The 13021-nt window shown below is 47.3% G+C and overlaps 1 protein-coding gene across 1 annotated transcript in view; it reads left to right on the top strand.

Annotated features, from left to right (window-relative positions):
• LOC135568869 (huntingtin-like) overlaps nt 1-12591 on the top strand; it is a 38856-nt gene extending 26265 nt beyond the window's left edge. Inside the window, exons 18-22 of the mRNA XM_065015649.1 lie at nt 6217-6430; nt 8034-8142; nt 11141-11303; nt 12077-12237; nt 12367-12591. Of these exons, the coding sequence (XP_064871721.1) occupies nt 6217-6430; nt 8034-8142; nt 11141-11303; nt 12077-12237; nt 12367-12580 (861 nt within the window). The 3' untranslated portion in view covers nt 12581-12591. The remainder of the gene's footprint in view (nt 1-6216; nt 6431-8033; nt 8143-11140; nt 11304-12076; nt 12238-12366) is intronic.
• The last annotated feature ends 430 nt before the right edge of the window (nt 12592-13021 follow it).

The following is a 13021-nucleotide window of genomic DNA, read 5'->3' as shown; positions in this document are numbered from 1 at the left end:
TACAGGTTAGTACTGTAGTACTGCTGGGGTTATACAGGTTAGTACTGCTGGGGTTATACAGGTTAGTACTGTAGTACTGCTGGGGTTATACAGGTTAGTACTGCTGGGGTTATACAGGTTAGTACTGTAGTACTGCTGGGGTTATACAGGTTAGTACTGCTGGGGTTATACAGGTTAGTACTGCTGGGGTTATACAGGTTAGTACTGTAGTACTGCTGGGGTTATACAGGTTAGTACTGCTGGGGTTATACAGGTTAGTACTGCTGGGGTTATACAGGTTAGTACTGCTGCTGGGGTTATACAGGTTAGTACTGCTGGAGTTATACAGGTTAGTACTGCTGGGGTTATACAGGTTAGTACTGCTGGGGTTATACAGGTTAGTACTGCTGGGGTTATACAGGTTAGTACTGTAGTACTGCTGGGGTTATACAGGTTAGTACTGCTGGGGTTATACAGGTTAGTACTGTAGTACTGCTGGGGTTATACAGGTTAGTACTGCTGGGGTTATACAGGTTAGTACTGCTGGGGTTATACAGGTTAGTACTGCTGGGGTTATACAGGTTAGTACTGCTGGGGTTATACAGGGTTATACAGGTTAGTACTGCTGGTGTTATACAGGTTAGTACTGCTGGGGTTATACAGGTTAGTACTGTAGTACTGCTGGTGTTATACAGGTTAGTACTGCTGGGGTTATACAGGTTAGTACTGTAGTACTGCTGGGGTTATACAGGTTAGTACTGCTGGGGTTATACAGGTTAGTACTGCTGGGGTTATACAGGTTAGTACTGCTGGTGTTATACAGGTTAGTACTGCTGGGGTTATACAGGTTAGTACTGTAGTACTGCTGGTGTTATACAGGTTAGTACTGCTGGGGTTATACAGGTTAGTACTGTAGTACTGCTGGGGTTATACAGGTTAGTACTGTAGTACTGCTGGGGTTATACAGGTTAGTACTGCTGGGGTTATACAGGTTAGTACTGTAGTACTGCTGGGGTTATACAGGTTAGTACTGTAGTACTGCTGGGGTTATACAGGTTAGTACTGCTGGGGTTATACAGGTTAGTACTGCTGGGGTTATACAGGTTAGTACTGCTGAGGTTATACAGGTTAGTACTGCTGGGGTTATACAGGTTAGTACTGCTGGGGTTATACAGGTTAGTACTGCTGGGGTTATACAGGTTAGTACTGCTGGGGTTATACAGGTTAGTACTGCTGGGGTTATACAGGTTAGTACTGCTGGGGTTATACAGGTTAGTACTGCTGGGGTTATACAGGTTAGTACTGTAGTACTGCTGGGGTTATACAGGTTAGTACTGCTGGGGTTATACAGGTTAGTACTGCTGGGGTTATACAGGTTAGTACTGCTGGGGTTATACAGGTTAGTACTATAGTACTGCTGGGGTTATACAGGTTAGTACTGTAGTACTGCTGGGGTTATACAGGTTAGTACTGTAGTACTGCTGGGGTTATACAGGTTAGTACTGTAGTACTGCTGGGGTTATACAGGTTAGTACTGCTGGGGTTATACAGGTTAGTACTGTAGTACTGCTGGGGTTATACAGGTTAGTACTGCTGGGGTTATACAGGTTAGTACTGCTGGGGTTATACAGGTTAGTACTGCTGGGGTTATACAGGTTAGTACTGCAGTACTGCTGGGGTTATACAGGTTAGTACTGTAGTACTGCTGGGGTTATACAGGTTAGTACTGCTGGGGTTATACAGGTTAGTACTGTAGTACTGCTGGTGTTATACAGGTTAGTACTGCTGGGGTTATACAGGTTAGTACTGTAGTACTGCTGGGGTTATACAGGTTAGTACTGTAGTACTGCTGGGGTTATACAGGTTAGTACTGCTGGGGTTATACAGGTTAGTACTGCTGGGGTTATACAGGTTAGTACTGTAGTACTGCTGGGGTTATACAGGTTAGTACTGCTGGGGTTATACAGGTTAGTACTGCTGGGGTTATACAGGTTAGTACTGCTGGGGTTATACAGGTTAGTACTGCTGAGGTTATACAGGTTAGTACTGCTGGGGTTATACAGGTTAGTACTGCTGGGGTTATACAGGTTAGTACTGCTGGGGTTATACAGGTTAGTACTGTAGTACTGCTGGGGTTATACAGGTTAGTACTGTAGTACTGCTGGGGTTATACAGGTTAGTACTGTAGTACTGCTGGGGTTATACAGGTTAGTACTGCTGGGGTTATACAGGTTAGTACTGCTGGGGTTATACAGGTTAGTACTATAGTACTGCTGGGGTTATACAGGTTAGTACTGTAGTACTGCTGGGGTTATACAGGTTAGTACTGTAGTACTGCTGGGGTTATACAGGTTAGTACTGTAGTACTGCTGGGGTTATACAGGTTAGTACTGCTGGGGTTATACAGGTTAGTACTGTAGTACTGCTGGGGTTATACAGGTTAGTACTGCTGGGGTTATACAGGTTAGTACTGTAGTACTGCTGGGGTTATACAGGTTAGTACTGTAGTACTGCTGGGGTTATACAGGTTAGTACTGTAGTACTGCTGGGGTTATACAGGTTAGTACTGTAGTACTGCTGGGGTTATACAGGTTAGTACTGCTGGGGTTATACAGGTTAGTACTGCTGGGGTTATACAGGTTAGTAGTACTGCTGGGGCTATACAGGTTAGTACTGGGTTATAGGTAGTACTGCTGGGGTTATACAGGTTAGTACTGCTGGGGTTATACAGGTTAGTACTGCTGGGGTTATACAGGTTAGTACTGCTGGGGTTATACAGGTTAGTACTGCTGGGGTTATACAGGTTAGTACTGCTGGGGTTATACAGGTTAGTACTGTAGTACTGCTGGGGTTATACAGGTTAGTACTGCTGGGGTTATACAGGTTAGTACTGCTGGGGTTATACAGGTTAGTACTGCTGGGGTTATACAGGTTAGTACTGTAGTACTGCTGGGGTTATACAGGTTAGTACTGTAGTACTGCTGGGGTTATACAGGTTAGTACTGCTGGGGTTATACAGGTTAGTACTGCTGGGGTTATACAGGTTAGTACTGCTGGGGTTATACAGGTTAGTACTGTAGTACTGCTGGGGTTATACAGGTTAGTACTGCTGGGGTTATACAGGTTAGTACAGCTGGGGTTATACAGGTTAGTACTGCTGGGGTTATACAGGTTAGTACTGTTGGGGTTATACAGGTTAGTACTGCTGGGGTTATACAGGTTAGTACTGCTGGGGTTATACAGGTTAGTACTGCTGGGGTTATACAGGTTAGTACTGCTGGGGTTATACAGGTTAGTACTGCTGGGGTTATACAGGTTAGTACTGTAGTACTGCTGGGGTTATACAGGTTAGTACTGTAGTACTGCTGGGGTTATACAGGTTAGTACTGCTGGGGTTATACAGGTTAGTACTGTAGTACTGCTGTGGTTATACAGGTTAGTACTGTAGTACTGCTGGGGTTATACAGGTTAGTACTGCTGGGGTTATACAGGTTAGTACTGTAGTACTGCTGGGGTTATACAGGTTAGTACTGCTGGGGTTATACAGGTTAGTACTGCTGGGGTTATACAGGTTAGTACTGTAGTACTGCTGGGGTTATACAGGTTAGTACTGTAGTACTGCTGGGGTTGTACAGGTTAGTACTGCTGGGGTTATACAGGGTAGTACTGCTGGGGTTATACAGGTTAGTACTGTAGTACTGCTGGGGTTATACAGGTTAGTACTGTAGTACTGCTGGGGTTATACAGGTTAGTACTGCTGGGGTTATACAGGTTAGTACTGCAGTACTGCTGGGGTTATACAGGTTAGTACTGTAGTACTGCTGGGGTTATACAGGTTAGTACTGCTGGGGTTATACAGGTTAGTACTGTAGTACTGCTGGGGTTATACAGGTTAGTACTGCTGGGGTTATACAGGTTAGTACTGCTGGGGTTATACAGGTTAGTACTGCTGGGGTTATACAGGTTAGTACTGCAGTACTGCTGGGGTTATACAGGTTAGTACTGCTGGGGTTATACAGTTTAGTACTGTAGTACTGCTGGGGTTATACAGGTTAGTACTGTAGTACTGCTGGGGTTATACAGGTTAGTACTGTAGTACTGCTGGGGTTATACAGGTTAGTACTGCTGGGGTTATACAGGTTAGTACTGCTGGGGTTATACAGGTTAGTACTGCTGGGGTTATACAGGTTAGTACTGCTGGGGTTATACAGGTTAGTACTGCTGGGGTTATACAGGTTAGTACTGCTGGGGTTATACAGGTTAGTACTGTAGTACTGCTGGGGTTATACAGGTTAGTACTGCTGGGGTTATACAGGTTAGTACTGCTGGGGTTATACAGGTTAGTACTGCTGGGGTTATACAGGTTAGTACTGCTGGGGTTATACAGGTTAGTACTGCTGGGGTTATACAGGTTAGTACTGCTGGGGTTATACAGGTTAGTACTGCTGGGGTTATACAGGTTAGTACTGTAGTACTGCTGGGGTTATACAGGTTAGTACTGTAGTACTGCTGGGGTTATACAGGTTAGTACTGCTGGGGTTATACAGGTTAGTACTGTAGTACTGCTGGTGTTATACAGGTTAGTACTGTAGTACTGCTGGGGTTATACAGGTTAGTACTGCTGGTGTTATACAGGTTAGTACTGTAGTACTGCTGGGGTTATACAGGTTAGTACTGCTGGTGTTATACAGGTTAGTACTGTAGTACTGCTGGGGTTATACAGGTTAGTACTGTAGTACTGCTGAGGTTATACAGGTTAGTACTGTAGTACTGCTGGGGTTATACAGGTTAGTACTGCTGGGGTTATACAGGTTAGTACTGCTGGGGTTATACAGGTTAGTACTGCTGGGGTTATACAGGTTAGTACTGCTGGGGTTATACAGGTTAGTACTGTAGTACTGCTGGGGTTATACAGGTTAGTACTGTAGTACTGCTGGGGTTATACAGGTTAGTACTGTAGTACTGCTGGGGTTATACAGGTTAGTACTGCTGGGGTTATACAGGTTAGTACTGCTGGGGTTAGACAGGTTAGTACTGCTGGGGTTATACAGGTTAGTACTGTAGTACTGCTGGGGTTATACAGGTTAGTACTGCTGGGGTTATACAGGTTAGTACTGTAGTACTAATCCACCTCTCTCTCCCTTTGCCCCCTCCACCTCTCTCTCCCCCTGCCCCTCCTCCACCTCTCTCCCCCTGCCCCCTCCACCTCTCTCTCCCCCTGCCCCCTCCACCTCTCTCTCCCCCTGCCCCCCTCCACCTCTCTCCCCCCTGCCCCCTCCACCTCTCTCTCCCTCTGCCCCCTCCACCTCTCTCTCCCTCTGCCCCCTCCACCTCTCTCCCCTCTGCCCCCCTCCACCTCTCTCTCCCTCTGCCCCCCCTCCACCTCTCTCTCCCCCTGCCCCCTCCACCTCTCTCTCCCCTGCCCCCTCCACCTCTCTCTCCCCCTGCCCCTCCACCTCCTCTGTCTCTGCCCCCCTCCACCTCTCTCTCCCTCCGCCCCCCTCCACCTCTCTCTCCCCTCCGCCCCCTCCACCTCTCTCTCCCTCCGCCTCCGCCCCACCACTCTCTGTCTCTGCCCCCCTCCACCTCTCTCTGTCTCTGCCCCCCTCCACCTCTCTCTGTCTCTGCCTCTGCCCCCTCCACCTCTCTCTGTCTCTGCCTCCACCTCTCTCTGTCTCTGCCCCCTCCACCTCTCTCTCCCTCCGCCCCTCCACCTCTCTCTCCCCCTGCCCCCTCCACCTCTCTCTCCCTCCGCCCCCTCCACCTCTCTCTCCCTCCGCCCCCTCCACCTCTCTCCCTCCGCCCCCTCCACCTCTCTCCCCTCCGCCCCCTCCACCTCTCTCTCCCCTGCCCCCTCCACCTCTCTCTCCCCCTGCACCCCTCCATCTCTCTCTCCCCCTGCCCCCTCCACCCCCTCCATCTCTCTCTTCCCCTGCCCCCTCCACCCCCTCCATCTCTCTCTTCCCCTGCCCCCTCCACCCCCTCCATCTCTCTCTTCCCCTGCCCCCCCTCCACCCCCTCCATCTCTCTCTTCCCATGCCCCCTCCATATCTCTCTTCCCCTGCCCCCTCCACCCCCTCCATCTCTCTCTTCCCCCTGCCCCCTCCACCCCCTCCATCTCTCTCTGGCTCTTCCCCTGCCCCCTCCACCCCCTCCATCTCTCTCTGGCTCTGCCCTCTCCACCTGGCTCCGCCCCCCTCCACCTCTCTCTGGTTCCGCCCCCCTCCACCTCTCTAGATGTGCGGTGTGATGGTATCAGCCAGTGAAGACTCCACCCCCTCAGTGATCTACCACTGTGTGTTGCGTGGGTTGGAGCGCCTCCTGCTGTCGGAGCAGCTGTCTCGTATGGACGGAGAGGCACTGGTTAAACTGAGTGTCGACAGGGTTAACATGCCAAGCCCTCACAGAGCCATGTCTGCACTGGGACTCATGCTCACCTGCATGTACACAGGTAACATCTACCTATACCTAGTATCATCTAACTAACGCTAGCTAGCTTAGCCCTGCATGTACACAGGTAACATCTACCTATACCTAGTATCATCTAACTAACGCTAGCTAGCTTAGCCCTGCATGTACACAGGTAACATCTACCTATACCTAGTATCATCTAACTAACGCTAGCTAGCTTAGCCCTGCATGTACACAGGTAACATCTACCTATACCTAGTGTCATCTAACTAACGCTAGCTAGCTTAGCCCTGCATGTACACAGGTAACATCTAACTATACCTAGTATCATCTAACTCACGCTAGCTAGCTTAGCCCTGCATGTACACGGGTAACATCTACCTATACCTAGTATCATCTAACTAACGCTAGCTAGCTTAGCCCTGCATGTACACAGGTAACATCTATCTATACCTAGTATCATCTAACTAACGCTAGCTAGCTTAGCCCTGCATGTACACAGGTAACATCTCTCTATACCTAGTATCATCTAACTAACGCTAGCTAGCTTAGCCCTGCATGTACACAGGTAACATCTCTCTATACCTAGTATCATCTAACTAACGTTAGCTAGCTTAGCCCTGCATGTACACAGGTAACATCTCTCTATACCTAGTATCATCTAACTAACGCTAGCTAGCTTAGCCCTGCATGTACACAGGTAACATCTCTCTATACCTAGTATCATCTAACTAACGCTAGCTAGCTTAGCCCTGCATGTACACAGGTAACATCTACCTAGTATCATCTAACTAATGCTAACTAGCCTAGCCCTGCATATATGTCGTTCCAAGACAACAAACTATTAGCCATTATAACAATGTAGAGGCTATTGCTATCGCTAACATAACAATGTAGAGGCTATTTTTTATTTTATTTTTTTTTACCTTTATTTACCTAGGCAAGTCAGTTAAGAACAAATTCTTATTTTCAATGAAGGCCTAGGAACAGTGGGTTAACTGCCTTGTTCAGGGGCAGAACGACAGATTTGTACCTTGTCAGCTTGAACTTGCAACCTTCCGGTTACTAGTCCAACGCTCTAACCACTAGGCTACCCTGCCGCCCCACTATCGCTAACATAACAATGTAGAGGCTATCGCTAACATAACAATGTAGAGGCTATCGCTAACATAACAATTTAGAGGCTATAGCTAATATAGCTAACACAATAAAGTAACTAGCTAATGCTAACAATTCTAAGAATCCCCTTTCTTCCCAGGACAGGAAAACAAGATTCCCTCCTATGACCAATTAACTAACCCCAATCGTACAAACTCCTCCCTCACAAACTAGCCTGGGTGTACCAGTCTGTTTAGCTAACATTCCACATTTGCAATGACAGAGTACAAGGTGTGGAATGTTAGCCAGACAGACTGGTACCCAGGCTACCCCCCCAAAACCAGCTTTGTCTATGAATAAAAATAACTTTTCCATCAAACAATCGTTTAATCATTTAATAATCACGACGAATCACCCTCTCATCCTCCCAGCGGTGCGTACCTCAGCGTCGACAGCAGAGTCAGCGTTGGGGTCAGAGGTGATGGGGTCAGAGGTTAGAGGTCAGGGGTCAGAGGTGACCTCGGGTCCTGTTGCTTTCTCCTCAGGCAAGGAGAAGGCCAGCCCTGGTCGCCCGGCCGGCGCTGTCGACCCTCAGGCCCCCGACAGCGAGTCTGTCATCGTTGCCATGGAGAGGGTCTCTGTGCTCTTCGACAGGTAGGGTTGTGACGACAACAGTCTACACACAACACAGTCTACACACAACACAGTCTACACACACACAGTCTACACACAACACAGTCTACACACAACACAGTCTACACAACACAGTCTACACACAACACAGTCTACACACAACACAGTCTACACACAACACAGTCTACACACAACCCTATCAGACACACAACTCTGTCAGACACACAACTCTGTCAGACACACAACTCTATCAGACACACCACCCTGTCAGACACACCACCCTGTCAGACACACCACCCTGTCAGACACACCACCCTGTCAGACACACCACCCTGTCAGACACACCACCCTGTCAGACACACCACCCTGTCAGACACACCACCCTGTCAGACACACCACCCTGTCAGACACACCACCCTGTCAGACACACAACCCTATCAGACACACAACCCTATCAGACACACAACTCTATCAGAAACACAACTCTGTCAGACACACAACTCACATAACGTTACTGTTATCTGATAAATTAATGTAATGGAAACAGGTTTCTCATATTAACCATAGTAACAGACTGTTATATATCTGGTTTGATGATTTCTCATGTTAACCATAGTAACAGACTGTTATATATCTGGTTTGATGGTTTACCATAGTAACAGACTGTTATATATCTGGTGTGATGGTTTCTCATATTAACCATAGCAACAGACTGTTATATAGCTGGTTTGATGGTTTACCATAGTAACAGACTGTTATATATCTGGTTTGATGGTTTACCATAGCAACAGACTGTTATATATCTGGTTTGATGGTTTCTCATATTAACCATAGCAACAGACTGTTATATATCTGGTTTGGTGGTTTACCATAGCAACAGACTGTTATATATCTGGTGTGATGGTTTCTCATATTAACCATAGCAACAGACTGTTATATATCTGGTTTGGTGGTTTACCATAGTAACAGATTGTTATATATCTGGTGTGATGGTTTCTCATATTAACCATAGTGTAACAGACTGGTATATATCTGGTTTGATGGTTTCTCATATTAACCATAGTAACAGACTGTTATATATCTGGTGTGATGGTTTCCCATAGTAACAGACTGTTATATATCTGGTTTGATGGTTTCTCATATTAACCATAGCAACAGACTGTTATATATCTGGTTTGATGGTTTCTCATATTAACCATAGCAACAGACTGTTATATATCTGGTTTGATGGTTTCTCATATTAACCATAGCAACAGACTGTTATATATCTGGTTTGATGGTTTCTCATATTAACCATAGCAACAGACTGTTATATATCTGGTTTGATGGTTTCTCATATTAACCATAGCAACAGACTGTTATATATCTGGTTTGATGGTTTCTCATATTAACCATAGCAACAGACTGTTATATATCTGGTTTGATGGTTTCTCATATTAACCATAGCAACAGACTGTTATATATCTGGTTTGATGGTTTCTCATATTAACCATAGCAACAGACTGTTATATATCTGGTTTGATGGTTTCTCATATTAACCATAGCAACAGACTGTTATATATCTGGTTTGATGGTTTCTCATATTAACCATAGCAACAGACTGTTATATATCTGGTTTGATGGTTTCTCATATTAACCATAGCAACAGACTGTTATATATCTGGTTTGATGGTTTCTCATATTAACCATAGCAACAGACTGTTATATATCTGGTTTGATGGTTTCTCATATTAACCATAGCAACATACTGTTATATATCTGGTTTGGTGGTTTACCATAGTAACAGACTGTTATATATCTGGTGTGATGGTTTCTCATATTAACCATAGCAACAGACTGTTATATATCTGGTTTGGTGGTTTACCATAGTAACAGACTGTTATATATCTGGTTTGATGGTTTCTCATATTAACCATAGCAACATACTGTTATATATCTGGTTTGGTGGTTTACCATAGTAACAGACTGTTATATATCTGGTGTGATGGTTTCTCATATTAACCATAGCAACAGACTGTTATATATCTGGTTTGATGGTTTACCATAGTAACAGACTGTTATATATCTGGTGTGATGGTTTCTCATATTAACCATAGTGTAACAGACTGTTATATATCTGGTTTGATGGTTTCTCATATTAACCATAGCAACAGACTGTTATATATCTGGTTTGATGGTTTCTCATATTAACCATAGCAACAGACTGTTATATATCTGGTGTGATGGTTTCTCATATTAACAGACTGTTATATATCTGGTGTGATGGTTTCTCATATTAACCATAGTGTAACAGACTGTTATATATCTGGTTTGATGGTTTCTCATATTAACCATAGCAACAGACTGTTATATATCTGGTTTGATGGTTTCTCATATTAACCATAGCAACAGACTGTTATATATCTGGTTTGATGGTTTACCATAGTAACAGACTGTTATATATCTGGTTTGATGGTTTCTCATATTAACCATAGCAACATACTGTTATATATCTGGTGTGATGGTTTCTCATATTAACCATAGCAACAGACTGTTATATATTGTCTATTGTCTAACAATGTACCCAGTCTTTTTGGGGTCTATTGTCTAACAATGTAGCCAGTCTTTTTGGGGGGTTGTCTATTTTCAAACAATGGACCCAGTCTTTTTGGGGGGTTGTGTAACAATGTAGCCAGTCTTTTTGGGGGGTTGTGTAACAATGTAGCCAGTCTTTTTGGGGGGTTGTCTAACAATGTAGCCAGTCTTTTTGGGGGGTTGTCTAACAATGTAGCCAGTCTTTTTGGGGGGTTGTCTAACAATGTAGCCAGTCTTTTTGGGGGGTTGTCTAACAATGTAGCCAGTCTTTTTGGGGGGTTGTCTAACAATGTAGCCAGTCTTTTTGGGGGGTTGTGTAACAATGTAGCCAGTCTTTTTGGGGGGTTGTCTATTTTCTAACAATGGACCCAGTCTCACAGTTGTTTCCTGATGTCTGGTTCTCCATGTCCGTTACCTCCGATATTTCCTACATTTGTTGTGCCAGGGTCCGTAAGGGTTTACCCAGCGAGGCACGGGTGGTGGCCAGGATTCTTCCACAGTTCCTGGACGACTTCTTCCCTCCGCAGGACGTCATGAACAAGGTCATCGGAGAGTTCCTGTCCAATCAGCAGCCTTACCCACAGTTCATGGCTACTGTCGTCTACAAGGTCAGTGTGAGAATGGTGGACAGTAAAGGTGGGTATGTGACAGACAACTCACTCTCTCTTTCGCTACCCCCCCATCTCTCTCTCCTTCCCTCTCTCTCTCCCCCATGGGTTCTGCTGTCTTTGTCGAACTCTCTCTCCCTCCCACTCTCCTCCCTCTCCCTTCCCCTCTCTCCTTTCTCCCTCCCCCTCTCCTCCCTCTCCCCTTCCTCCCTCTCCCCTTCCCCTCTTCTCTCCCTCTCTCCTCCCTCTCTTCTTTCTCCCTCCCTCCCCTCTCCTCCCTCCCTCTCCCTCCCTCCCTCCCCCTCTCCTCCCTCCCTCTCTCCTCCCCCTCCCCCTTCCCCTCTCTCCTTTCTCCCCCTCCTCCCTCCTTTCTCCCCCTCCCTCCCTCCTTTCTCCCCCTCCCTCCCTCTCCTCTCCCTCTCTCCCCCTCCCTCCCTCCCTCAGGTGTTCCAGACTCTCCATGCTACAGGCCAGTCCAGTATGGTGACAGACTGGGTGTTACTGTCTCTGTCTAACTCTCTCCCTCCCCCTCTCCTCCCCCTCTCCTCTCCCTCTCCTCCCCCTCTCCTCCCTCTCCTCCCTCAGGTGTTCCAGACCCTCCATGCTACAGGCCAGTCCAGTATGGTGACAGACTGGGTGTTACTGTCTCTGTCTAACTCTCTCCCTCTCCCTCCCCTCTCCTCCCTCTCTCCTCCATCCCTCTCCTCCCTCTCTCCTCCATCCCTCTCCTCCCTCTCTCCTCCATCCCTCTCCTCCCCCTCTCTGTGTCTCAGGTGTTCCAGACCCTCCATGCTACAGGCCAGTCCAGTATGGTGACAGACTGGGTGTTACTGTCTCTGTCTAACTTCACCCAGAGAACCCCAGTTGCCATGGCCATGTGGAGTCTGTCTTGCTTCTTCATCTCTGCCTCCACCTCCCAGTGGGTCTCTGCCCTGTATCCTTACTAGAGAAGGGGACAGGTGGGGGTGTAGTGTGTCTGTGTCTTTGTGTGTCTCTGTGTGTGTGTGTGGTAGAGAAGTAGAAGTCATGTTGTCCTCCATCTCTCCTTAACCCCCCCCCTCAGCCTGCCCCATGTCATCAGCCGTATGGGTAAGAGTGAGGTGGTGGACATCAGCCTGTTCTGTCTGGTGGCCCTGGACTTCTACAGACACCAGCTGGATGAAGAGTTGGACCGCAGAGCCTTCCAGTCTGTCTTCCAGACCGTGGCCTCGCCTGGCAACACCTATCAGCAGCTACTGGACTGTCTGCAGAGTATCCACCAAGACACATCACTCTGAGAGAGAGGGAGAGGGGGCAGAGAGAGAGAGGGGGGGGAGAGAGAGAGAGAGAGAGAGAGGGGGGCAGAAAGGAGAGAGAGACATGTAGCTCCTATCACCAGACATCAGAGAGAGAGAGGGGAGGGGCGGAGAGGGAGAGATAGTGGGGTGCAGAGAGAGAGAGCGAGGGGCGGGGGCAGAGAGAGAGAGAGGGGGGCAGAGAGAAAGAGAGAGAGAGGGGGGGCAGAGAGAAAGAGAGAGAGAGGGGGAGAGAGGAGAGAGAGAGGGGGCAGAGAGGGAGAGAGGGGGGCAGAGAGGGAGAGAGAGGGGGGCAGAGAGGGAGAGAGTGGGGTGCAGAGAGAGGGGGCGGGGGCAGAGAGAGAGAGGGGGGGCAGAGAGGGAGAGAGAGTGGGGTGCAGAGAGAGAGCGAGGGGCGGGGGCAGAGAGAGGGGGCAGAGAGAG

The sequence above is a fragment of the Oncorhynchus nerka genome, unplaced genomic scaffold (assembly GCF_034236695.1).
Source record: "Oncorhynchus nerka isolate Pitt River unplaced genomic scaffold, Oner_Uvic_2.0 unplaced_scaffold_1368, whole genome shotgun sequence".
NCBI lineage: Eukaryota > Metazoa > Chordata > Actinopteri > Salmoniformes > Salmonidae > Oncorhynchus > Oncorhynchus nerka.
This window is presented reverse-complemented; position numbering and strand designations above follow the sequence as displayed.